The 25,528-nt window shown below is 29.8% G+C and overlaps 1 protein-coding gene across 4 annotated transcripts in view; it reads right to left on the minus strand.

Moving 5' to 3' along the window:
* The window catches only part of nuf (rab11 family-interacting protein nuf), a 63,313-nt gene that overhangs the window by 29,933 nt on the left and 7,852 nt on the right, over nt 1-25,528 (minus strand). For all 4 annotated transcript variants that reach the window (XM_088196298.1, XM_088196296.1, XM_088196297.1 and 1 more), the window contains exons 2-5: nt 5,706-5,791; nt 5,482-5,630; nt 5,313-5,393; nt 5,152-5,196 (exon numbers count right to left, since the gene is read on the minus strand). In XM_088196298.1, coding sequence (XP_088052424.1) covers nt 5,152-5,196; nt 5,313-5,393; nt 5,482-5,630; nt 5,706-5,774 — 344 coding nt within the window. In that variant the 5' untranslated portion in view covers nt 5,775-5,791. The remainder of the gene's footprint in view (nt 1-5,151; nt 5,197-5,312; nt 5,394-5,481; nt 5,631-5,705; nt 5,792-25,528) is intronic.

The raw sequence follows: 25,528 nt of genomic DNA on the forward strand, positions 1-25,528 counted from the left end.
TGACGGATAATACTTAGAAAATTTTCTAATATCATGAATTAATTAATTTTAGAACGTTTGATAGTTAAACATATTCTTATATGTTCTAATAAACGCAAGCATGACTCACTATCTTTTTATATATAAACGATCGACACCAAATAGTTACACTGCAAATGTCAACACATCACAAAACCAACCGTTACTTTTACTATTCGAGTGTCGTTTCGACACCATGGTTTTGTGATTTGCTTGATTGTTATTTGCTGTAATAAAATATAATCGCAGAAAAAACGTAAGATAATATGATTTTACACACAACTGAGAGGTTATTGTTTCTTCATTTGAAATGATTTCGACTAAGATTTTCATATGTAAACTGCATTTGAAATTCTATGTAAATTATATATTATTATATAATTTAAAAAATTGTATTCATCGAAATTTAAAAGATATGCTTAATCGCATTATATATTTAAATGGTAAAAAATAGGTACTGGCTAAAAGCATTCAGAACTAAGTTAGATTTAGTTAGATTAGAACGATACTTTTTCAACGAATCCAATATCTCTCTTATAATGCAATTTCATTAATAATTTTATATAATGAAATCACACACATATTTTTATGATATCTGATGAAAATCTCGACACTATATAGTATTTAGAATACGAGGTGTAATCGATAACTTATGTAATTACTAATTTGATCAATTATGCGATTAAGTCATTAGCACGGATTAGACTATAATGGAAAATAATTGAGATGTTTTGATTTCTCCTTGTCAAACTAATACAGCGGGTATTTGAAAATATATGGCGTTGAAAATGAGTCTATGCATAAAAACAGATACACGCAGAATTCACATGATTTACATAAAGCAAGGCAATGATTATAATAAGTGAAACATATATAATAATAGTGAAAGAGGCGATAAATAAGACAACGAATTTAATGGTCAGAATTTAAATCTAATCTTGGTCAGAACTTTATTAACAGCCTAGTCATAATTATACTATTCAGGATCAGAATAAATGGCAAATGGTTAGAATAAAACTAGGATAGGATATATTAAATTATTCAGGGTTCCAGAATAAATATTAAATGTTTTGAATAAAAATAGCGTACGGTCCGAATAAAAAATAGGACGATCAGAATTAAAATAGAAGACGATAATGTTATTTGAAAAAAATATTGTATTATTCATAAATATAAATGGCCAATAAATTATTTATTTTAAAGATATCATATAAAATATCTCGCTCTCACCAAAACCATCAGTTGAACACCCAATGAATAACTCTCAACAAATCTGATGCTACGGTATTCAGAGCGACGAACGAAGCGGGAATAACGACAGAGCGGCAGCAAAGAGCACGCTTGGTTTATTGTGTTGACATTTGACAATGTTGCGAGCCCAAATTTAATAATGCCCATGTATTATTATTCTGATCATTTTTTAATATAAAACTCCAGATCATATAATATAAATACTGGCTATTATTTCTAACAAAAATTATAATTCTGACCATTTGAAATAGATTTCGAGCAATTAATATAAATTCTGACCATCTAATATTTATTCTGGCTGCTTATATTCTGACCTTTTAATACAAATTCTGGTCACAACCGTAATAAAATTATGAGCCGAAAAATACGAGCTATAAAATAAAATTATCTATAACCTAAGAAACAAAATAAAAACGATAAGGCTCCGTGTACTTACACATACCGGCACCACCCCTCATGGCGACCGACCAATTTAAAAATACGCGACGAACGTCGTTTTTGTGAACTGACTGTTGAAAATAAATATACTATTTTACAATTATGGCATTAACAACGCGTATGTAATAATTAATGTCTAGCAATTGAAGATTATTTATAATATAATTTACATGTTATATATTAACATAGTATGGCAAAATAAAATTTTGCTTCAGGAATCAAACGCCCGAACTTTTGTTATATTAAATTCATCTGCCAGAATATGTGTTTGGATTCTCTGCTAGTTACGTTGCAACATAAAATTGATCATGAGAGATATTGAGCGACTGATTTACGTTCATGGTGAAAGCAACGTGAATTACGAATTAATTCCGCTTAAAGAGAAAAGAAAATCGCGAGTTATCAATGTGATTATGCAAATACTAATTCTCGCCTCTGTCATTCAGGGTCGTTTTCACAGCGTTCTTTTGGCTCTAAATTCTCTAAAAGCATGATAAGATTATCTACTTTAAGGGTTAATATGTAAATTTTTGTGTTATTTAAAAACTAAAGAGATTTATTCATTTGTTCACTATCTTGTCAATATAAAAAAATTAACGTTAATATGTTTATCTTTAAATTCGCAGCAGAAAGTTACTTAAAAATAAAGTGTAATATTATATTCATTAAATGTAGATTTAATAAGAACTGAAACTTTACAATATATAGAGTATATTGAAGTAAATATCAACTTTCCTTTTCCAGTATACATAATAAAAAAAAGCTTTCGTAATTGTGTATGTTTTTTAATGATTTTTAAAACCCAAATACAATTCGAATGGCACTCTTACCGACAGTGGCGCATGAACGACGACGAAACAGATTCGCTTATTCGTAACATGATGTAATTCAACGTAATGACCAATATTTTCGACAGTAGCACACACACACAGGAGTGCTAGAGCAAACGTGAGATTTGGGCCGAACTGACGTCTAATTAAAATCGAATCAATATTACGAAAAATAAATTATATCCTAAGACAGCAACGTGAACATGTCTTTTCATACAATTGGCTAAAATTAAAAAAAGCAAAAACCTTGCCGAAATAACGTATCATATATTCTTAATCGTATTATGGTATTCGTGTCAACGTGCTTTATATTTTTTAAGGTTTCTAACTAATATGGTAACAAATAAAAATACATGACAGGTTTTTGTTTAAATATGTACATACATATATAGTATTTATAAGGATAAGGCAGCTAAATCGTTTGTCGAATACGTACTGATTATACCAGTATGGTGTTTTAGACATGAGATATAATATTTTTTTGGGAAATTGCTTTTATAATTCGTATATAAAATAACTACATTTTATAAAATTGTTTCAGTTACTTAAGACAAAAATAGATAAGCATACACTGCAATATTTTTTTAACTATATCTTACGACAGTAACTAGTACTCATTTCAGCTTAGCTATTTTAAATGTACTGGTGTTAAATTTGAAAAAAAAATGACACTTTAAACTAGTGCAGTAGTGCGTTTAAGTAATAGCTAAATGAAACAGGCCTTTCGGCTTGTAACAGTCGTCCATTCGACAGTCAATTGTAATTGGATGATGTTGGTTAAATAAAAAGGAAGCGATGACCACTTAACGACAGCGAGTGGTGACAAATATTCTAACTGATAGCTGACACTGGCAATGGATTATCTCAAAATATCTATCATCTAACTTTTACATTTTAATAATAAAAATAGATTTATAATATCATATGGTTTAAGTTTTTGCGATAAATATTATTTAGTATAATCCATATAGATATAAAATTAAAAAAGTATTTTTATTTGGAATTAGTATGCTGTATATGTACATATACAGTAAATGAGATAAGTAAGTGACCGAGCCAAAGGGAGGATATTTCACATGTAACTAAATCTTATAGCAAAAAAATGTATGAATATTTTCTAGTCTTACAACTACACTCCCCCAAATATCGTGTTATTGGGGAATCTACTGTACATATTGTATATGCATAGTTCATTGAAATATTTTTTTGTACCAATAGTGTTAAAATGAGGAGCGAATTGGATACCTAAAGTCAATATGTAATGAAAATCTAATGTATGTAAAATTAAATTTAAAAAAAATATAAAAGAGTGTTCTAAAATAATGCTGCCTGAATTTTAGAATTAAGCACATATTTAATTTAACCTATATATGTATCTGAGTCTGAGAATTAAACATTTTTGTCAAGATTTGTCTGAATTTGATATACATTTTTGGGACATGTTTCTTTTTGCAGTAATATATAATATATTTAAGTGAAATGTTAAATTTGTCTGATTGATGTTAAATATTAATTTACTTTAAATTTAAGATATATAGTTAAGAAACCATATAAAATGGATCACTTGAAATGTATTATAAACATCTCAAATAATAAAAGTTGCAAATGGTTTAATGTTAACAATAATAGAGAAAAACGAAGAAATTCTAATATAATTTCATTTTCTAGTAGTATTTTTTAATATAATAAAATAATATTTTAGTAAATTTCAAGGTCAAGCAAAATTATTATCAAAAAATATTACTGAATATAATAATAAATCTAAGATATTTAAAAATAGAATAATTAATAAAATGTACAGAAATATATATACATAATATATGTATGTATATAATTAAATACATATTATTTTATATGTGTAATTTGCTTATGATTTCTATGATATGTATTGTCTTATAAAGACTACTACATTTTATGTGTTAGAAGATCCAATTTTTTTAATTATACCACACATCTAAAACTATAAAACTTAAGCATTTCACATGAGAGCGACTCATTCTCATCGCTGTTTGCAAAAAACAATTTAAAACATCCATGCAAAATCTATTGTTCTACAAAAATCATCAAATTTTCACATAAAAAAGCAATTATTGCAATAGCACCGTGCGCAAATCATGAGATCTTTATCAACTGCTTATTTACGTCTGCCCGTTAACAGAAACACACTTTCATTAAGTGTGCAAGTATAATAACTTAATGATGCGTTGTTATGCACTCTCATACACAAAATTAAAATAATAATCTCAGCATGACTAAAACGAGAACAATAGATGGAGTTATAACGCTTAGGAGAGAGAATTAAACAATAAAACAATGGATACTTAAAAGTTTGTGCAAATTAGTACCATACTCTCAATACCTGCTCCATACCACATCAGGCATTAGCTTACAACTTGATTAATGTTACACCTGACACATATAGAAAATTCTTGTAAATATAATATGGAGATTATGCATTAATAATATGATTTGAGTTGCTCAACAACATAGCGTTCCAACTGCGAAATTTTATATTCAATGCCAAAAGCGTTACAAAATTAGCAGATGGATATCTCTTTTACTGAGTCACTGGTTTCTTATATGTAAATAAATTAGCTAAAAAGCAATAGCTTACTGTCTCATAGACCCCCAGCGACGGTTCGGCAAATTCTCTTGATGGCTACAAAAAAAAATGCAAAAGCCATATATTTACATGTACAACTTAGTTCTAATTTGCTATACAAATATGTATGTATGTACACAACTGTTTAACACCGTCGTTTATTCGATTATTACCTTGGAGGTGTTCTTCTCAAACTAGTTCTTGTCCAAGAGTGTCTATTAATAAGACCGTTAGGACTACGGTGTCCGCCATCTCTGAAATATGCAAAGAAAAAGTTTAATTGTATAATATTATAAATTTGTAATTGCTTGTGACGAATTTTATGTATCATATAATACTAACCCGTTGGTCGGTTCAAGCTCGATATCAGCTCCTTCACCGTAACATTCAAAGTTTTCTCCGTCTGATGGTGACGATCCTCTACTTTTTGAACCATTCGTTAGAACGCTGTGGTCTGTGTCGTCTACGTCAGATACGGTGAATTTTGGTGGCTGAAAATGATACGAAGGATAATAAATATTTGTAATATAAAAAATATATTAATTAGAAGATAATTATTATAATACCTGATGTTGGTGAGGTAGACTGTTTGACTGTGGAGATTTTGTGCGTTGAAACACACTGGGTGCCATCATGGCAGACCAATAAATATCTGAAAAAATAAAAATAAAACTATGAGATATTTTGATATTATAATAAATATAATACATACAGAATTAAGTTATTTAATAACAAATACATATTTAAACTTTTTCATTTTTGTGCTAAACAGATATTTTCTGTAAATTTTTTTTAACATAATATTTAAATAAATAATTATTTTTGACTAATTCTAAAACATTTTATGGAAGCTTAATATATTTTTTTTAAACGATATTTTTTACAATAAACTGATTTTTACGAATTTATCTAAAAAACTTTTAAAGACTAACAAACCCTAATAGTAAATTATTAATAAATAAATATGTACTGTAAAATAATTTGCAATTAAATACATAAATGTCTAAATTTCACTAGGTATTATTTTACTATGCAAGTAAAAAATCTGTATGTAGAAGAACAGATTTGTGAAACATTTCAGTATTTGAAGAAACGGGTAATTATAATTCGTTAACCTTTTAAGCGCCGCAAAATATTAGTTCACCCGTGCACTACAGGTTGGAAATTTTCTACAATAGTAAAAACAAAATCTATTTAATTTTTTTCTTCCAAAATATATCCATTGTATATTACGACAACGTATAAAACAAATATACAATGTGTCATTTTTATTGTCATTTACAAAAAAAAAAACAATATTTTTACCCTTCCAAATCACATTATAAAACAATAAAAAAATATAAAATATACATTTATAGGTATATAAATAAAAATGAGATTGTTTACAAATCTATAAAAACAAAATGCTACGGTTGTCACGTAGCTATTAGAAAAAAGAATAATAATAAAATTTCGTTTAAATATATATATATAAAAATTGGTATGAGCAAATTTAATGCAGACGAATGAAAAAACATAATGTTAGGGTTGTCACATTAATTTTATAAAAAAAATTGTAAAAAAATAAAATTATAATATACTAAAACATTAAGCTAATGTTGTCACATAGCTTATAAAAAATAAAACTATAATAAAATGTCAAAATATATATTAAAAAATACTGTGAAATATAAAATAACGCCAAGCGAGAGTTACAATTGATATTGATTATTCTCGTTATAATAGAAAAAGTCTGCGTGGCATAACCCTGAAAAGCGATTATCACTGAATGTCAAACATTTTATTCTGTCATAAGAGATGTCACTATGTGTTAAAACATTTTACATCACATAAAACACTTGATATTAGCTAGTAAAATGAATACAAATTGAAACACGTTAACGCGCTCATTTTCATGGCCGGTCCCATGCACCCAGACATATAGAGCGCGTTAACATACTTAAGGCGCAGAAAGGGTTAAGTACGTTTTAACCAATTTTCAAGTGTTTTTTGAGAAAAATATAATATATATTGTGACTTAACTAAAACTTGACAGAAATACCTCAAAAAAAATTCTCTAAAATAAAAAAATATAATAAATATATTTTTGGGAGGGAGACATGAAAATAGTTTTTGTAAATACAGAGTATTGGCAATATTATAATTTAATTGAAACGTATCAGTTATCAATTAGAGTATTCATTATTCGTTTTTTCATCTATTCGAATATGGAATAGTAAACGATAAAATATTTAAATATATTTACAGTTATGAAAAATCGTAATATACAGTTTTATTAGAAAATAGAGGTTCATATAAACATAATTCTATATTACAAAAAATTAATAATTTGTATCAAGACTATTTTTATTGTATTTTGAAATTTTTAAACTATAAATAAGTATGAAGTTTAATTTTAATTAAAACCGATGTCAAAAAGATTACAACTCAGTATAAAAAATATGAACCTAATATATTACATCAGATAGATAATAAAACATTATTTATATTGCTTTAAAATTGATAAAAAAAAAACCACAGCTGCACAATATTAACTTGAAAATATGTGTATTTTCTGGAACTTCGGCAATTACAAAGAGTTTTTTAAATCATTATTATGTTTGTTGGTTATTAGTTGATATAGTCATGGTTGTTATAAATAAAATAAAGATAAGAAGATAAATTTCGCAAAACAAAAAAAGCACAATTGGGCCGTAAAGAGTAAAAACGACTACCTGCGTTGTTGTAAATATACAAAGGTAAAATAATACATAACTGTGTTTTAAAGTTAGTTGGTTTTGGTGCATTTAAAATTGAAACATTTCAAAATATTCCACTTCGAAGTTAAACGTGTTAATTAAAGTGCTCAAATATTCTTATTAGAGTCCATATATGTCATAGTAATATCTTAAGCACATCATTTACAATACATTATTATATCAAATTCACAGGTAATCTAAATCGAAGACTATTGAACAGATAAATGAAGCTTCGTTATAGAAATTAGCCATCAATGTAACGCACAATAAAATCGTTTAAAAAATACAAACATAAATTGAGAGCAATAATTAGCAGAAATCCAAACAATTGGGAAGTGTAGCGGTATCATAAAATAACAATTGGTGAGATTGCCGGTGAAGTGAGAATTTATTTTGATTCAATGCAAAAAATAGCAAGCGATTTACAACACATGCATCGTATCTCATTCATATTTTTTTCGACAAAATAGAACACTGTTTAATAGACACAAAAAGATGCTATTCAAAAGGATCAGAAAGACGTAAGAAATTAAGCTCAATACGACGAATATCATAAAGTGTGTTTAATTAGATATGTATTAAAATTTATCAGTATTTTTATGATCAAAACAAAGCATCTTGAAAGTATTTTTTATCGTTAAGAACTTTCTTGTTTGCGTGGTTTATTTATTTGCAAAAGAGAAGTGGTTTTATTTTTGTCAATAAATAACTCGGTGTTGATACACGCAAAAATGTAATAAGAGTCGTTCTACCCATCTTTTACGAATATTTGCGACACGTTCAATGCGACTCACTGGTCCTGTTTGATTCCTTCGCGATGCGACAACGCCATATAAGGATTCCAGCCAACAGATACGTCAAGTTCCTCACGAGCTCGAACAGCCAATACGGCGGTGGTAATATTGCCAATTGTACCGAAGAAGTCACGGGCACGACGCTGGTTAACATTTATGCCGCCATTTCACATTTCGTCAATCGCGAAAAAAAATATTACACACACACAGAACAAACACAACCACCAGAGAAAGTACTCATCTCATTCATTGTCTTTTCTTGGATGAGGCATGGCGGCGATGAGCGGCAGATTCGCACGTTCAGATTAAATAACAAATTAGGCATCTCATTTTCGCAGAACAAGGTCACATATCTTTTGTCATGATTGCCGACCTTCGCTTTCGGGAGTTATGAATAATACTTTTGTATACGTTGAACGTGACTAATTGAGACGGAAACGTGACGTGGCAATATTTTATTAAGGGCACGTCTACGGGCCGGGTGTCGCGCCAGAGACTGACGAGAGAACCAGATGATCGGAAAGAAGACCAGAAGCAAGGAAGGCATCTAGGCGTGACCGTTTCCGTGACAGGAGCCGCTGCCTTCCTAGCGAAAAGCAACGCGGTAAAAAAGGAGAGAGGAAAAGCTAGGAAAATTGACGAGCGTGAAAGGCCGTTCACCCAGAGCGTAGACCATCGATCACTATGGAACCGATTTATGGCACGTGAAATTGCATACACAACCGCCAGTAACCGTTATTAATTTTCTAAAACGCACAAATGACAGCTGACCCCGTGTGTAAGGTCAGCTTTTATGTTATGTAGAGAATAAAATGTCAGTGCTAAATTTCAATGGTATTTATGAGAGCGGGTTTGGCGCTTGACGCGCGTTCACATCTCTACAATTTCGCAAGCGTATTTTTAAGCAGTAGTTATACTATAAGTTTATATTATATCAAACCTCATTCTTATTTTGAACCAGTCAGATAGATGCATGACAAACTAGGGATTAAGTAAAGGCATACTGTGTCTGAATTGTTGAAGGAACGTTTAACACAGTGTGACGTAATCGCACGAGAGTTCTATAGTGTATTTGTGAATGTAACAGATGATCTACTTTTAATAACTATATTTTCAGTTGAGTTAGGTCAGCTGCTATGTTATATAACTTTTAAACACAAGTGCAAGAGATACACTGGAATAGGACCTAATATGAAAGGGGATTGATATATTGTCAAATTTATATTTAATACAATTTTAATTTCGCAAAAGATAAAGTAACAGACGAAGGAAGTAGCATGACACAAGAATTGTTTAAAATACAAATTTACAGCACTTTTGACATTCTATTGTCTAAAATAGATTGACGTTATGAACAACTGAGAAACGTCTGTGACAATTTTTGCTTTCTCTATGGCTTTAAAATCTATGAGCGTTGCTGATTTACAAAATTGGCTGTAGATCTCATTGTTAAATATTAAAGATTGAAATATGTACAAGCTCAAAAACAGCTCACTAATATCAATGCAATTTCGCATGATATTTTATTTAATGAGTCATAATCGAAAATTAATATTGCTCTCTGAATACCTCTTTTTTTTAGAGAAGATTTTATATATATTTTAAACATAGACCCAAAAATAAAACCTCTTAAATATAGCATTGTTTCACATGTACGAATTTTGTTACTCTAGAAACACTTATGGAGTAAAAAAAATTAAATAAACATAGATATTTATATATAAAATGTAAAAATGATCTTACACCATATGATAAGATTGTCTATTTTTAATATATTGGAGGAGCTCATAAATATTTATAAAAAGATTAATACTATTTGAATCGAATACTATTTTCAATGCATGAACTACTTTAATATATTGATTTTTAACGGGCTGGATTATTGTATATTATAATAAAGTGGTTGTTTTATCACCATAGTATATTTTCATAGGTGTAGTTGAATCGTCGTCCAATTACAATATATTCCAATGCGAAATTCGCCTAACCTCAATTGATAAAGTGGAAGACAAAGTTGTTCGTTCACTTAGTGTTTTACAAACGCGATTTACGTCATTATCGATACCGTAAAAAAGTCAAACAAGATCTGTGCAAGAAGCGATCAGAAAACGACCTATGACTCATTCCATTCATTACTCGACCGTTTCGCACGAACATTTTCGAAACGCTTCGCTGCGGAAAATCCGAGAACATTTTATTATAAATTATGATTTTTGCGAATTAAAAATATATGTATGAGAAACAGAATTGATGTTTCATTATTGCAATGCAGCTGTTGAAACTTAATTTTTTTGCATAATGTTGAGTATTTTTTAATTACAAGCATAACATAGCATCATTTTATCTTCAATAAAATTAATATAATTTATGAATTAATCACTAAATATCAACATTAAAATTATTATTTTGTTCTAAGATGAACATAATACAATTGTGTAAATAATATATGTGTATAGAAGCTGTGGAAGTACCGCTTTCTTTTTTCTTTCGCTTCTGAATTATTTAATTAGCTACTGCAGTTATAAAACATTTACAAATATTAATAAATTATACGTTATTGTGTAACGCATTAAATATAGTGGTTTTTCGTTAGCGTTAAGGACGGAATAGCGTAGTCCGTAACGTCTCAGACTAGTAACTCTGAGGTTGCGAGCTCGAGCCCCGGCAATGGCACTCGAATTTTTATTTATAAAAAGTGCGCTACTATAAAAAAAAACCGGCCAGAGCTGCACTGACATCTATTGGCTATTATTAATATAGGTATCACAGATTCCCAGACTTTCAGTCTGGTTGTTAATAGTCACCTGTAGGTATTTAATATATCTGATTGACTTACTCAGCTGGTACAAATTTTACCCCATCGTAACGCATTGGGCTTACGCCTGTCAGGTTACAACGGAAGATTTAATGAAAAATAAATATAAATAAATACAATAAATATACATAGAATTTATTATTAAGGTTCATTTGAAAAGTTTGTTAGTAAATATTACACAGAAATAATATTCTGTATTTTAGTAATGCATGTTTTTGCTACAACAAATTTTGTAGACTTAACAATAATTATTTAAAAATGAACTGCACTATTGGTGGCTCACAAAACCGATTTTGAAAACAAAAAATAAATAAAAATAAACAAATATAATTAAAACCCTCGAAATAAATAAATTCGGCCTGGCAAAGACCGCAAGTATTAGATATAGTAGATTTCTGTGTATAATATAACGGGGCTATGAATTTGTCAATTGTTTGAATAGTCGCCATTTTGAAACAATATGGCGGATCAAGCTGGGTATCAAATTTAGCCGAGATTTAATTTTAGAATGAGGTAATTAAAACTACAGCTGCTATCCTAAGCTAGTTATGTTTTATATTACATATTTTCCACAAATATCATATTCAATATTTCACTGATATGATGCTGCGTATGGAAAAATTTTGCAATTATTTTTCAAAAACATTTATTCTGTTGGTTCGTAAATTTAACAATATTTAAATTATTATTAAGCATTGATTTGAGCCTCATTACGGTTTGTTAAGGTACATTTCGAGTATAAAATAATTTTGGATTAATATATGTTCATTAAATCTTAAAATAAAAGAAATGCTGTTAAATCAGTCGTATTTTTCATCTTTATTACAAGAAAATATTGCTACGCAGTAAACAACTATTTAAAATATGTGAATATAGTGAATATTTAACATCTGTACTAAAATATGACTAATTTAATTAGTAACTAGAAATGCCATACATAAAACAAACATGTTATACGTTTAATTATTTAAACTAGCCCTTGAGTGATATCACGACCTTGAGTTAAAACAATTACTGTGACAAATGGTCATTTTCACAGTAATAACACACGAAAGTATTATAGAAATAGACAAAGGTCACCCTATAGTCACATGCGCAATAAAAATATGTACAATTATCCTCTTTTATGTAGGATATACATATGTATGTATATAGGTAATAAATAATGTCCAGGCTGGTCACGCCACGACAGAAGAGGTCGATGGTTGCGATAATGTCCTATCGATCGCCGTATCCTAGCTAAGCCTTAGGGTTATTGACTTCAGCTTTTTTTCATACATGTCTTTTAATAATTCATGAGCGGATTAATTGGCTTTAGCGTGACGGAGTAATTTACAAAAAATAACGGCATTTTTGCAATTTCGGAAGGAAAAAAATGACAACTGTATCGTGTGGTGTAAATGATGATCATGATGACAAACATCACGGTCTGGTGGTGTTTATAAAACGGGAGGCTTTATCCGATACTCTTAGTGCATAGGTTGTCTTTCAAATCTCGTGTATAAACTTCAGATTAATTAGTTTTATAAAATAGATTGTCGATACGGTTGTGTTGTTCGCGTAACTTTAGATTAAAATCTAATTAATTTAGCGTGAAGTCGTACTTGATTATGATTGCGGTTCAGAAAACATGCTTTATGCTTAATGAATTCGAGATTTAGATGTATTAACATAGATCTTTGACATTGCAGCTTTACCGAGGGTTGAGAGTCAATGACAGCCCTACTTCAGTTAAATCTGTATCCGTAACATTTAACTACTTTCTCCGACGTTAAAAGTAAAACTCGATTGCCAGGAAATCAGGTATGATATTGAGTAACACTCGCGAGTGTGTACATATAATTAAACCAACCACAATTAGCGTGCCTTCAATAACGAATCGATAAACTAGATATTAATCGTTTTTTTTTTTATATAAAAAGGGAATCGTATGTGAATATGCAAGAGAAGAAATCGCGAATGAGCCAACAATGGAAAGATGCGAGCAAAATGCAAAACACCTTTCCAATACGCATCTCATTCAAAACATGCAGAGACCAATTGTTGTCGACACACTCACCCAGTTTCTCAAAGATATGCTGTTAATGATAGAAAATTAAATAATTTAAATCATACGTACACGCATCTTAATGTATTTACATATAAATATTTTTCAAACACATACAAACATAAATTAGTAATACAACTAAGCGTACCCAGTCATGCGTATTATCTAAATTTTGGTATTAAGATTACTGTAATCGAATAATAATATTGACGAATCTGTAATCTTTACCTCGTTCCCGTATATTATATTTAACATCTTGACTAATACAAAATAGTTAAATAAATAAAATCTGTATTCAATTTTTTTATATTATTATTAATATATTATTATACATAAATAAGTCGAAAAGTTTTAATCTATTTCCTATAAAGAATATATAATAATCTAATCCTAAACATTCGAAAACATTGTAAGTGATAATAATTTAGTATGCGAATGACAAATTACGATATTTACACAATTATGCCGATAACCGATTCCACAAAACCGCAAACATACATGGTTTTATTTAATATAAAATGAACTTAATGTATCTACATAAAATAGATTTTGATTTTTACTTCATTTATAAAAATATTTTACCTATGTTAGCGCCTCGTTAAAATTAGCATAAAATCTCAAACTGAAACCAAGAGTGAAATGTTCAGATTTTTGTTGTGCCGTTGGAAAGGATTCAGACTGGAACGAAAATTTCATAGAATCTCGTCAGACGAGCGATATTTATATTATCGTAGAAAACGAGCTTATATTATAATAACGTCCAGGTGCGTTTGCTAGAGTGTTGTTCGCGCAATTAGAAAACGTAGAAAATTAAAACAAAAACATCGGATTGAGGTTAAGTACGCGCGTTTGTAAATAGTAGAAATCCGATTTTATCCATCGGAAGCGTAATTAATACTAACGATTCACGCTGAAAAAACTTGAAAAAAAAATGAAAACATCTACGCATTTTGCAACGATGAAATCCACGTCAGGTTCTTTCTGTGCAATAGTAACGTTTCAAAAATATACTTTATATAAAGTGAAAACAATATTGAAAACAAATACATCAATGGCTAAAAAACAGTGTTTGTATATATATTTTATTAACATCTAATACTAAATTAAATATTGATTACGACTAACATATTATTTAACATACTTAGCATGTGTTTAAATTAGATTCCAACAACTTTAGCTTATACGAATTGGTTCTCTAAAAAAATTACCTTAGACACGCACATAAACGATATTTATATACAAGTTGTGTTTATGTTGAAATACTTAGTTTATATTTAATGAAGAACTACATTAACATTAAACCACAAAAACGTGGTCTTTTAATAAACCAAAACTAATCGAAAACAATTGCAAAGAAATAAATAAAAAATACTTCCTCTATGAATTTCGATAAAGTTAATATATAATATAATATAATATAATACTAACCACATAAGAAACAAAAATAGTATACTTATTCATAGCCAATATGTAGACTTTGCAGCAATGACAATTAAATTGCTAGTTGAACTTCAGTTACTAGAGCGAATATTATTTATTACCTCATTGAAGAGCATTACAGTATTATAAATACGTTATTGCGGTAATTAAGATTGAAATGGTGACTTATTTAATTGCAATATCCAAACAGTATATATTAAATTTATTTTATATATACTTTATTAATTTTATGATGGAAAAAATGGCAAAGCAACATTTCAGAACCACTCTTGTTTAACATTTGTTTGCGAGCGTATGATAATTTTAATATATAAATTTGCTTGTCGTAAAAACACGTAAAAGGACTCACCCGTCCCAATATTTCGTTGACAGCAAAAAATGTGTTTCTACTATGAGTCAAAAGATTAACCAAAACTTTATGAAGTGCCGATTATTGTCAACTCTCGCGGATTATAAATTTGAAAGTATCACACAATTTTGAATGAAAATTTTATAATCCTTATGAATCACTCAACTGAGTTTTTGAGTTCTATGTTGTACTTGAATGTTAAAAATACTAGTATAGCTATAATAAATTGTTTTATTTGTAGCATGTATTTTTTGCTATAGTTAGTTTGGTTATGAAAGAATGTGGAATGGCACTTTTTTCACAAAATTATTAACTTTTGAAATTCTGCGTGAAATGTAAAATGTTTTTAATTACAATTATAATTAAAAGCTAAAAACATATACCATCTATTTCATATGTATATAATCGATATAAATAACAGATTCGTACGATAATAAAAATTATAAAATATCAGGTTGTTTGATTTTTTTAAGGTGGAGATTAAATGGGTTAAAAATTCAAACGTTTAATACTTTAACTAAATTATATATTCTCCATCCCTTTACAATGTTAATCAATTTGTATTATGTATTTTTAAAAGTAATAAATTCTGTCGATTTTTTTTCCGTTTTTTAAAAAAAAATTCTTTACTTAAAAACTGTCATAATAAAAATTAATCTGTTCATTTATGAGATTTATATACCATTTTCTGCAAATTAATACCTTTCCTAACTTTTTAAATATATGTGAACTGATGTAGGCGAGACATTGAGCTTTTGTGCTAGCTTCTGTATCGTTAATCTTGCACCTGCTTTAATGACAGCCCTAATATCCTCACTAACAACCCGCTCCTACGTAGATATTCAATGGCAAAATTCCCGGATCGAAATTTTTAGAATCACACTTGATACATTTTAAATTTAATGGTATCTCTAACCATTTTATTACAAGAGTTTTTAACTGTTATTGTCATAATCTGATCGAGGCGAAACTCATAAAGCATAATCGTAATCGATATTATTTTATCTCTAATGCCATTGTTGATTTATTGCTAAAAATATCGAAGCAAAAAATATCCCGCTAATAAATAGCAGCATTGATACAACTTTTGTTAGCAAACACCGAAAGAATAGTGAAATTATCGTTCATTTATAAAAAGTTATACATTTTTGCAAATGTAAAAAAAAACGCAAGGACTAATGGGACAACCTGATTTGTATATAGAATATCTTCGCTCTAGAATCTAGATCTAGAACCTGAAACTCAGCTTTAAATCAATTCAATATGTACTATGAATCATGTTACGTCATCATAATAATAAAATAAAAAATGATTTTTATTTCGTTAAAATATGAATTTCCACGAAATTAAAAAATCGAGCTGTAAAAAACTTTACTTTATTAGCATAAAAATAAATTCAATATGAATCATATTACGTCATCATAATAAATCACAAAAATAAAATAAAAAAATATTTTAATTTCGTTAAAATAAAAGTATGCCGATATTAAAAAAATCGCATTGTAAAAAACTTTATTGGCATAAAATCAATGATATTATAAATCAGTATGTATTGAATAATACATATTAATTATAAATCAGTGTTGATATACAGTAGCATAAATTCTTTAATAAAGACGAAAATCTAGTTCTGAGAGTATTACATATATATGTATAATGTATATGAATCTATTATATAAACCTAAAAGCCTGTAACTAAGACGTTTTTGTGAAATATTAGTTCCTAAATGTTTTCTTAATCCATTTTCAATTTAATAACACTATCAGATCAAAGAAGAACATGAAAGCTTGACCCACATCTAGTCCAATTGTATTATACAACAGATAAAAATAAGCAGTGATTGAGGAATGCTCGATTGTTTCGCCGTTATCTTCTCAAGTTCCATACAACTTTCGATAACGTGCCATGGTGTTATTGATTTTGCGCCTCGGCGCAGAAATCAATTTCTGCATTATCATTTTCTACAATTTAGATAGTTATATTGTTCTGATTGTGAAGAACAAAGAAACGCTTTTAAAGTCGAATGATATTTTATTGTTTCATCGTCATCGTTGCATTACTTCTTTCAAAAATCCAAACCAAATAAAACTGGAATACACGAGAAACAACAGTATGTCAGGTTATTTACCAATCCATTCCGCAAGCGTTTCAAATTTTATTATGCCAATCGATTACGTTCCACGTTTTCGCCAGAAGTGGATATCGAATTTCAGTAGGCGTAAAACACATGCTACTTATCACCAAGTTTATTGTTACTGTTCCATCGAAGCATGATCGAATAACCATACTGCAAGCACTACAATCGATAAACTCTCTTTGTGGCGTTGTAGGATATAGAGTATACGCATTGTTCAAAACAACGGACAGATGCTCACGGTACCGAAATAGCTTGTTCTATAATGTCTCTACTCAAAAATGCATCAGCTGCTCTCCTTTTCGGATTTAGCAAAGGCGGAAATGCGTAGGGATGCTGAGTTTTTTGAGGATGTAAACGTGCTCGTTATATCCGGAGTGAACCATCTGTCTTCCGGCGGTTTTAAAAGATCAACCACAGATGATGCTTTTGAGACGGTTTAGGACCTATAAAAAAGCCATTGCCATTTTTTTATATTATTAATACTGGGGTGGGGCTTCAGCCGCGTTTCATACCTACCGTCTTTTTCCGAAAATAAGACATCCTCCGAAAATAAGCCCTAGCGTGATTTTCATGAGTTTTTGGAATATAAGCCCTCCCCCGAAAATAAGCCCTAGCGCGTATTTTGGACCAAAAAAGAAAGTAAGACAGTGTCTTATTTTCGGAAAAAGACGGTAATATGTTTCGAATTAAAACAAAGTCATTCAGGAACTGTTATGGTTAACTAAATAATTGTCGAGGAAGTATAAAATATTTATAAATATCTATTTATAGAATAAATTTATTTTCCGTTATGAACAATCAGATGACTCTTCAATTCACGATATATTACGCTGCGGTACCGGAAAAACGCTATTTTAAATAAATGCAATATGTATAATTTTAATATTCATTCATATAACGTTATAAAATAAATACGAGAGACATATATAATGAATAGAAATAAAATACTAAAATATATTGCATTATAATAATACATTTTGCATCTAATACATTTCATGACAGCAGTTAACTTCGAATAAATACTAATAAAATTAGAGTATATTTTAACTGATTTTATACGTAATTAAAGATTGATGTTAACGCTAATAGTCCAAGAGAAACTAGCAAAATCTAATTTATTTATTTACTTATTACTGTTGTTTTATAATATGCAAACATGGCAAAGTGTTGTATACTCATTCTTCGATTTACGCGGTGGATAAATTCCAAGAAATATCACGTGAATGTGTACTATTTAACGTTTTTTAACTTATAAAATAAACGAGTGAACTCTTCAGCGACACGCGTACACTGCATTGGCAGTGGGAGAGGTTCCAGATGTAGGTCTGGAAGAAGTAGGAGTATGAGAGGAAGCAAATATATTATTGGTTCTCGTGGGGTATTATTCTCGAAACCCGCGTAATTACTGTGACCAAAAATAATCATTCATCAATAAGATATAAGCTAGATTACACAAAGGATCTTGTTACGACTAGAAAAAATAAGGGTTCCTCTATAAATAACACGCAAGGATTCTCCAGTGCATTGAATGAATATTTCTTTGTTCCGAAGCGGTCACGGTAAGGAATATATTACCGGAAGAAAAAAAGCACCGTAAGGTCACAATATTCCCGTTGCGCAATTCACTTTGGAGATATCTATCAAGCAAATGTCACTTTCTAAAGGCATATACTTATTTAGTTGTACTAAGAATGATTGTGATTGGTCACGAAAGATTTGCAGCCCTGTATACTTAAGCCTGGACTCCAATAAGGAGAGTGCAATCACAGGAAGTCACCTGGCAGACTCCGGCAGACACTTAAAGAGGCTAGCAGATGCCCGTCCGCCCGCAGACAACATACTGTCATGGACTTTATGTATGGTGGAGAGGGATCAACCTCCACTATACTGACGCTGCCACACCAATCAAAACTGAGGATCTTCCACGGACATCATCCCTGCGCCAGCTTCTCCACCATCGCTCAGAGAATAACGATCTCGCCCAATATGTAATATAATCTAATAAAATTCTCGCTAGTTTCCACATGCGTCTTACAGGTTAAAAAGTTACACTCCTAAGAGTTACCAAAATCTTAAATCGCAAAAAGTAAAACTGCGTGAATCGAGGGATAAGTTACAAGAAAAAACATTTTAATTTAAAACATTTAAATGAAAATCGTTATTTTTTCAACCCGAGTTTTATTTCTGATAGTTATTCTTAAGGACCCTGCTTAAAATGAAAGCTAATATATCTACTAAGCAAACCCGGATATACATGGGTATTATATTGACTGCCATCTGTATTACTTTAGAATCTTGAATAAACAATTATTTTAACTGCCATATAATTATATTTAAATATTCTGTTATGTATCGTAAACACACGAGTATATTTATATAATTAAGTAATAATATATTATTAAATAAAATGACTTTAAAAACCACATAATCACTAATACAGTTAAATAGATGATGGTCTTACGTAGATTACCATTTGAGTTGTTCTATGTAATTGCATATTTATAGCAAAAGTAAAATGTATCCCCGAATCTACGAACGGAACGGTAACACTCCAATTACCGAAAAAAGGCTAAGTAAGCAATCAAATAGATTTTATTTAATATGTAATTAATTATGAAAAAACATTATGTAAGAGCGAGTGGGCGACATTCGCAAGTTGTTTATAAATGATATGTTATGCTAGTTTTTCATTGCAACATAATCACATTTTCTGAAATTGACACGCATTGCGGAAATTTGTAGGAAAAATTATGTTTATCCAACCCACCAGTAGGAATTTATAAGATAATCACTTTTAAACCCTGCTCAAAACATATGCACGCGTCCTTTCCTCTAAGATTATGTTATATTAAAAGCATCCATTTAAAATTTGCTTAGTTGCACTCTAGGATCTTAAAGAAAATAGTCAATATCTGAATATTCAGATCAAAGAGATAATATAATATGTAATTGTAATGTATTTTTTTACGCTATAATGTAGCGTTATTCAATATTTATGCACAATTTCTAAAGAACCGCTTTTCAATCTATACATGTATATATATGTACATATATATATATATATATAAAAATAATGACTTTCTCAAACTAGTAATTAGTTAAATTTGCGTATAATATTAATCCCAGGCAACGCCGGGTACGAACAGCTAGTAAATATTATATAATATTACAATAGTAATTTTACTAATACCAACGTTATTATCATTGAATAGTTCATTAATGTTTTCAAAATAGCTTTTCGATGTCATGATCGAAGCAAATTTAGACTATCTATAGATTTCTAATTTAATATAAATCGAATATTTACATTAATTGATTCAAAGTCAGACAACAGGAAAGCGATTGAATTATGAAAAATAATCTTACCAGAACCTAACTAGAGTTTTCCCACGTGAAACTTTTTGACCAACCCAACACATCCTACGTCCATTGTTCGACGCTATACACGTTTCGTACATTACATCTAATTTTATTGTTAGAGTGAAAATTTCCAATGTATAATAGCGTAATGACCACTACAAGGGACGTGTAAACTTTGGCGTTTGAATGTGCATATTATTAAATATTTAATTCTACATTTAAGCTGAAAATAAACGTAAATACGAAAGTGTACCATTACAATGCGTACAATGGTAACTGTACTGTAAGATCCATGTGTACATAATACGTAGAGCGTGTAAATTAATATATTCAGTTAAAACCACATTATCATAATATATTATACAATACATTACATAAGAAAAGATGGATCAATTTATGTAATATTAAATTTTGATACCAATGTCCATATGTTGAAATTCAACATGTGTTAAACAATGCATGCTTGCAAGAAAAGCTGTATACAAAAATGTTTTTATGTTATAGTCATATTTATATTTCTGAACATACATAAGTAAAAAGTATTTTCAGACTGATATCAAATCTTATCTAATTTGTATAACACCTTGTCTAAAGCCATTAATCAAGTGTTTGCATAAATTTAAAATATAGAGTTGATGCGATAATGATAATGAGTTTTCAGAAAATGTATATATATATTTATAGTATATAATGTAAATGAATACAGAAAGTATGGTTTCACGCGAAGGGTCGATAGTCGTAATTCTATTTCATGAATTTTTAATTAGAGGTCACTTTTGCGATGTAGCAAGACCATACAGCGTCGAATTACTATCAAAAACGCTTGTATGTATATATGTGTATATACCAGAAAGTTCCATATAGTACTAAAGCACAAAAGAAATAAAGGAGGTGGTCTAACATTCCAAACCGCAAAAGGAAAAAGTAGGATAAAGGGCTAAGCAGCAGGTAGGTTGATATACACCTGTAATCACGTCTAATGCTTTTGGTTGAATGGGATTGCATTGATTGTGTTCTGAAATATTTCATTCCTTACAAAACAACCAAAAGGCGTTATAAAAATATAAATAAGTATTATTTAATAAAGATACATTATTAAATTAGATATTAATAATAATTATATTTCATTTCATTAGTGTGCATTATTTTAATCATCTTTGTATATATCTGTAGTAATTTTCAAAAAATTATAAACTATGTGCCAGATTTCCTAAAATTTTAGAAATAATTTTAATGGTTTGGGTAAAAAATAGTATTTTGTATAGTTTTTACAAGTTAGTTCAATTATAATTGAACTTATTCTCTAAATATCTTGGTGTTATTTATTTTCACTAGCAATTATCAGTGCTATTTGGGAAAACCTCCATACACTACAAAGCAAATAGTTTTAGTATATTCATTTAATAATAATTAGTATCGTACCCATTGAATAATTAACCAAAAGCTTTTTCATAAATATTGATTAAAAGCAGAATATTTAAAATCGGTGTTATTGCTCCTAAACTAGAGATCCGAATACTCGAATACGTTTTTTTAACTATTTATTATTCTAATATAAGTAAATATTCGTCCATGTTTGATATATTTTTAAATTTTCCAATTATAAAAACACCAAAAACGTAAAAGAGTTTGACGGTTTTTTGTGTATTAAAACAACGCAAGAAGTATTTTTTTCCTTTAATATACCACTGCATTATCTACAGCACAATTGTGGTCTTATTTTTGTTAAATTTATCTTTTAATTTATATAACTAATAATAACTAATCACAAACAAGCAAAAATAATGGAAAAAAAAACAACACTTTGTAATTGCCGAAATTTCATAAATTACTCATGTTTCCGAGTTGCAGCGCTAAAATAAATTTTCTTATCTATTTTAAATCGATAAGTATAATGTTTACTTTTAAATCTGTTTAAATTGATTATTTTAAAATTAAACTTCATTTTGATTTAAAGTTTTGAACACTTAATGCTGTATTATATTTTTTTGTTGGTCCATATTTATTCTAAAATGGAGCCAGCCAGAATGTTACAGTCAATGAAGAGCGCTATAGATCCATGATTACTGACTTTTTGTTCTCCAATTGAATGGTATTAATGTGGAAGAGCTTTGATTTCAACAAGACGGCGTACGATGGCATACAGCGCGTGTCACAATCAATTTATTGAAGGTAACATTCGATAAGCACATAATGTATCTCCTAGATCGTGTGATTTAACACACTTCGGTTATTTTCTGTGTGGATATGTGAAGTCACTAGTCTAGGCCGATAAACCAGAGACAATGGACGACTTGGAAGCCAACATTCGCCGCGTTATTTCCAGCTGCTCAAAAAAGTGGACTTTATTCGAGCCAGCCGCGGCGTCCATATGCCCGAAATCATATTTAAACACTAATGGCATAAAATTATCTTTCCAATAAAGGCAAAACCATGACATAAGTTGAGTGTTTAAAAAAGTAGGTCCAACCTTCTTTTTAAATTATTTGGGAAAACGGTGTTTTTGGTATTCGTAAGAGATTTGCATTTCAGATTTCAATTCGGAAGTTGATGCATTACTGCTAAAAGCAAAAGGTGTCTCTTCTACACTAATATCTTAATTTTGAGAGGTATTTAAAATTCCACCATAAAACATTTTAATTAAAAATACTATGAATAAATAAAAGCAATATAAAAGTGAGAGTATCGAATAGTAGAAAAACGGCAAATATATTCAAATATTTTGGTTTGAACAATAGTAAAGATCTGAAGTAAAATATTTTTTCAAAACAAGCCAAATTTTTAACATTTATCTTCAGAATTGCTTGTATTCTTATATTTCTGCATTAAAACCTCATTTGGATGGCATTTTTTTCGACGAAGGCGTCGACCTGGAAGCACACGCAGCATTAGAACCAAAGGTCATCTATCAGTTTGAAATCTTTATTTTTGTACCAGAAACGACGGGTACGCATGAAAAGAGCGTGGGAACCGCGATAGGAGTTTAATTAATCGTACGAGGAGAGTTCCCATGTGCGTGTCGGCCAAGTTACCTGTGTCCACGGTAAACAGGTTTGAGGGACGCCGAACCATGGCATGGGAGCGACGGTTGGAAGACCAGCCAAGCATGACGTGGTCGGTCAGGATGTGGCTAGAATTCACCTCATCTTTTTGCGCGAATCCGAAAGGGATCCCATTGTTGAGCAATTCTTGGCCGGTCGGTCGGCTATGCGCCTTCTTCCTTCTCGACGAGGTCAGCCGACCCGGCGATCTGCACAACCAGCTCACCTGGTTGGAATGTTGAACTCGATGACGTCACGGTACCGCAGTCTTCATTCTTTGCTTTCCAAACCAAAGACCGTTATCGACATCTGAGCCATTTCGTACCTATACCTGGCGATTGGCAGGGTGACGCGATAATATTCACATCTACCTGTTGGCAATCTTTTTTTGTGCATTAGCCATTAGACATGCATGCAAACACGTGAACAATCATCGACAGTGATAGGTAATCTTTTTATTTGCTGCACAATGGATTGTATAATAGCACAATCGCGTCATTGAAAACATCAATAATAAACGGAATGCTTATCTTACAGTCAATATACATAGAAATATTTTAAGAATTATTTATAAGCTTAAGCAAATAAATCTGTTCAAAGAACTGCACAATTTCAATAATAATAAAAAACATATCTACAAGGCATCGCATGTTTTAATTATAAATTAATAACACAGTTTATCGAACATAAATTTCTAATTGCCAGTTCTTATTTTACTGCCTATAAATAAATAATACTTTTCTTTCTATTAAATCAGAAGCTATGATTCTACAAAATCTTTATGTGCATTTTTTTTAAATATAAATATAAAAGTCTTATGGATAATTTAAGCTCTAAGCTCCAAATACATGTTTTAGAGATGTGGATAACTTAAAATCGAGTCCTGCGTTAACTAGTACAACCTAAGTGCGTCTTTGTTTAAGCTGTCTGACAATATTACAATACTTTTTATCTACTTTTGATCAATTTGAGATAGTATGGCGCCTGACTCTCTTGTAATACTGTTCCAAAAGTATGATTTTTTACAAAGAAATGTTAAGGAGCGAATATCACATTAAAGAAAAAAATGATTAACAAACTTTTATTAAAGGGTGTTTTTTTTAGAGGTATAGAACTTTAAAATGAAATAAAAAAAATGGCCATGGTATTGGCTTTATTGAAAAGAATATTTTATGCCATTAGTGTTTAAATATATGATTTCGGGTATATAAGCTCTTCCACATTAATGCCATTCAATTGGAGAACGAAAAAGTCAGTAATCATGGATCTATAGCGCTTTACATTGACTGTATCGTTCTGGCTGGTATCATTTTGGAAGAAATATGGACCAATGATTCCACCAGTCTATAAAGCGCACCAAACAGTGACTTTTGGTGAAATATTTAAAAAAATATATCATTTCAGTTACGTCAAATCGGAATACATTGGTAGATATGTATTTTACCAAGTGAAAAAGTAATTTATCTGGCTTTGTAGTTTGACTGATAAACTTTAGTGAAATTATATGCTGCTTTAAAATGTCTATGAAATTCAATTTGACATTTGCGAAACGTTCATTTACTGTTCAAACCCAAACATCAAGTTCTAAAACTAATTATAGTTTTAGAACTTGATTAGGTCAAGTCGAAAATACAAACTAAGTGACAAGTTGACAAGTGGAAAATAAG

The sequence above is a fragment of the Plectrocnemia conspersa genome, unplaced genomic scaffold, assembly GCF_051122295.1.
Source record: "Plectrocnemia conspersa isolate PC_06_02 unplaced genomic scaffold, ASM5112229v1 ptg000011l, whole genome shotgun sequence".
In the NCBI taxonomy this organism is placed as follows: domain Eukaryota; kingdom Metazoa; phylum Arthropoda; class Insecta; order Trichoptera; family Polycentropodidae; genus Plectrocnemia; species Plectrocnemia conspersa.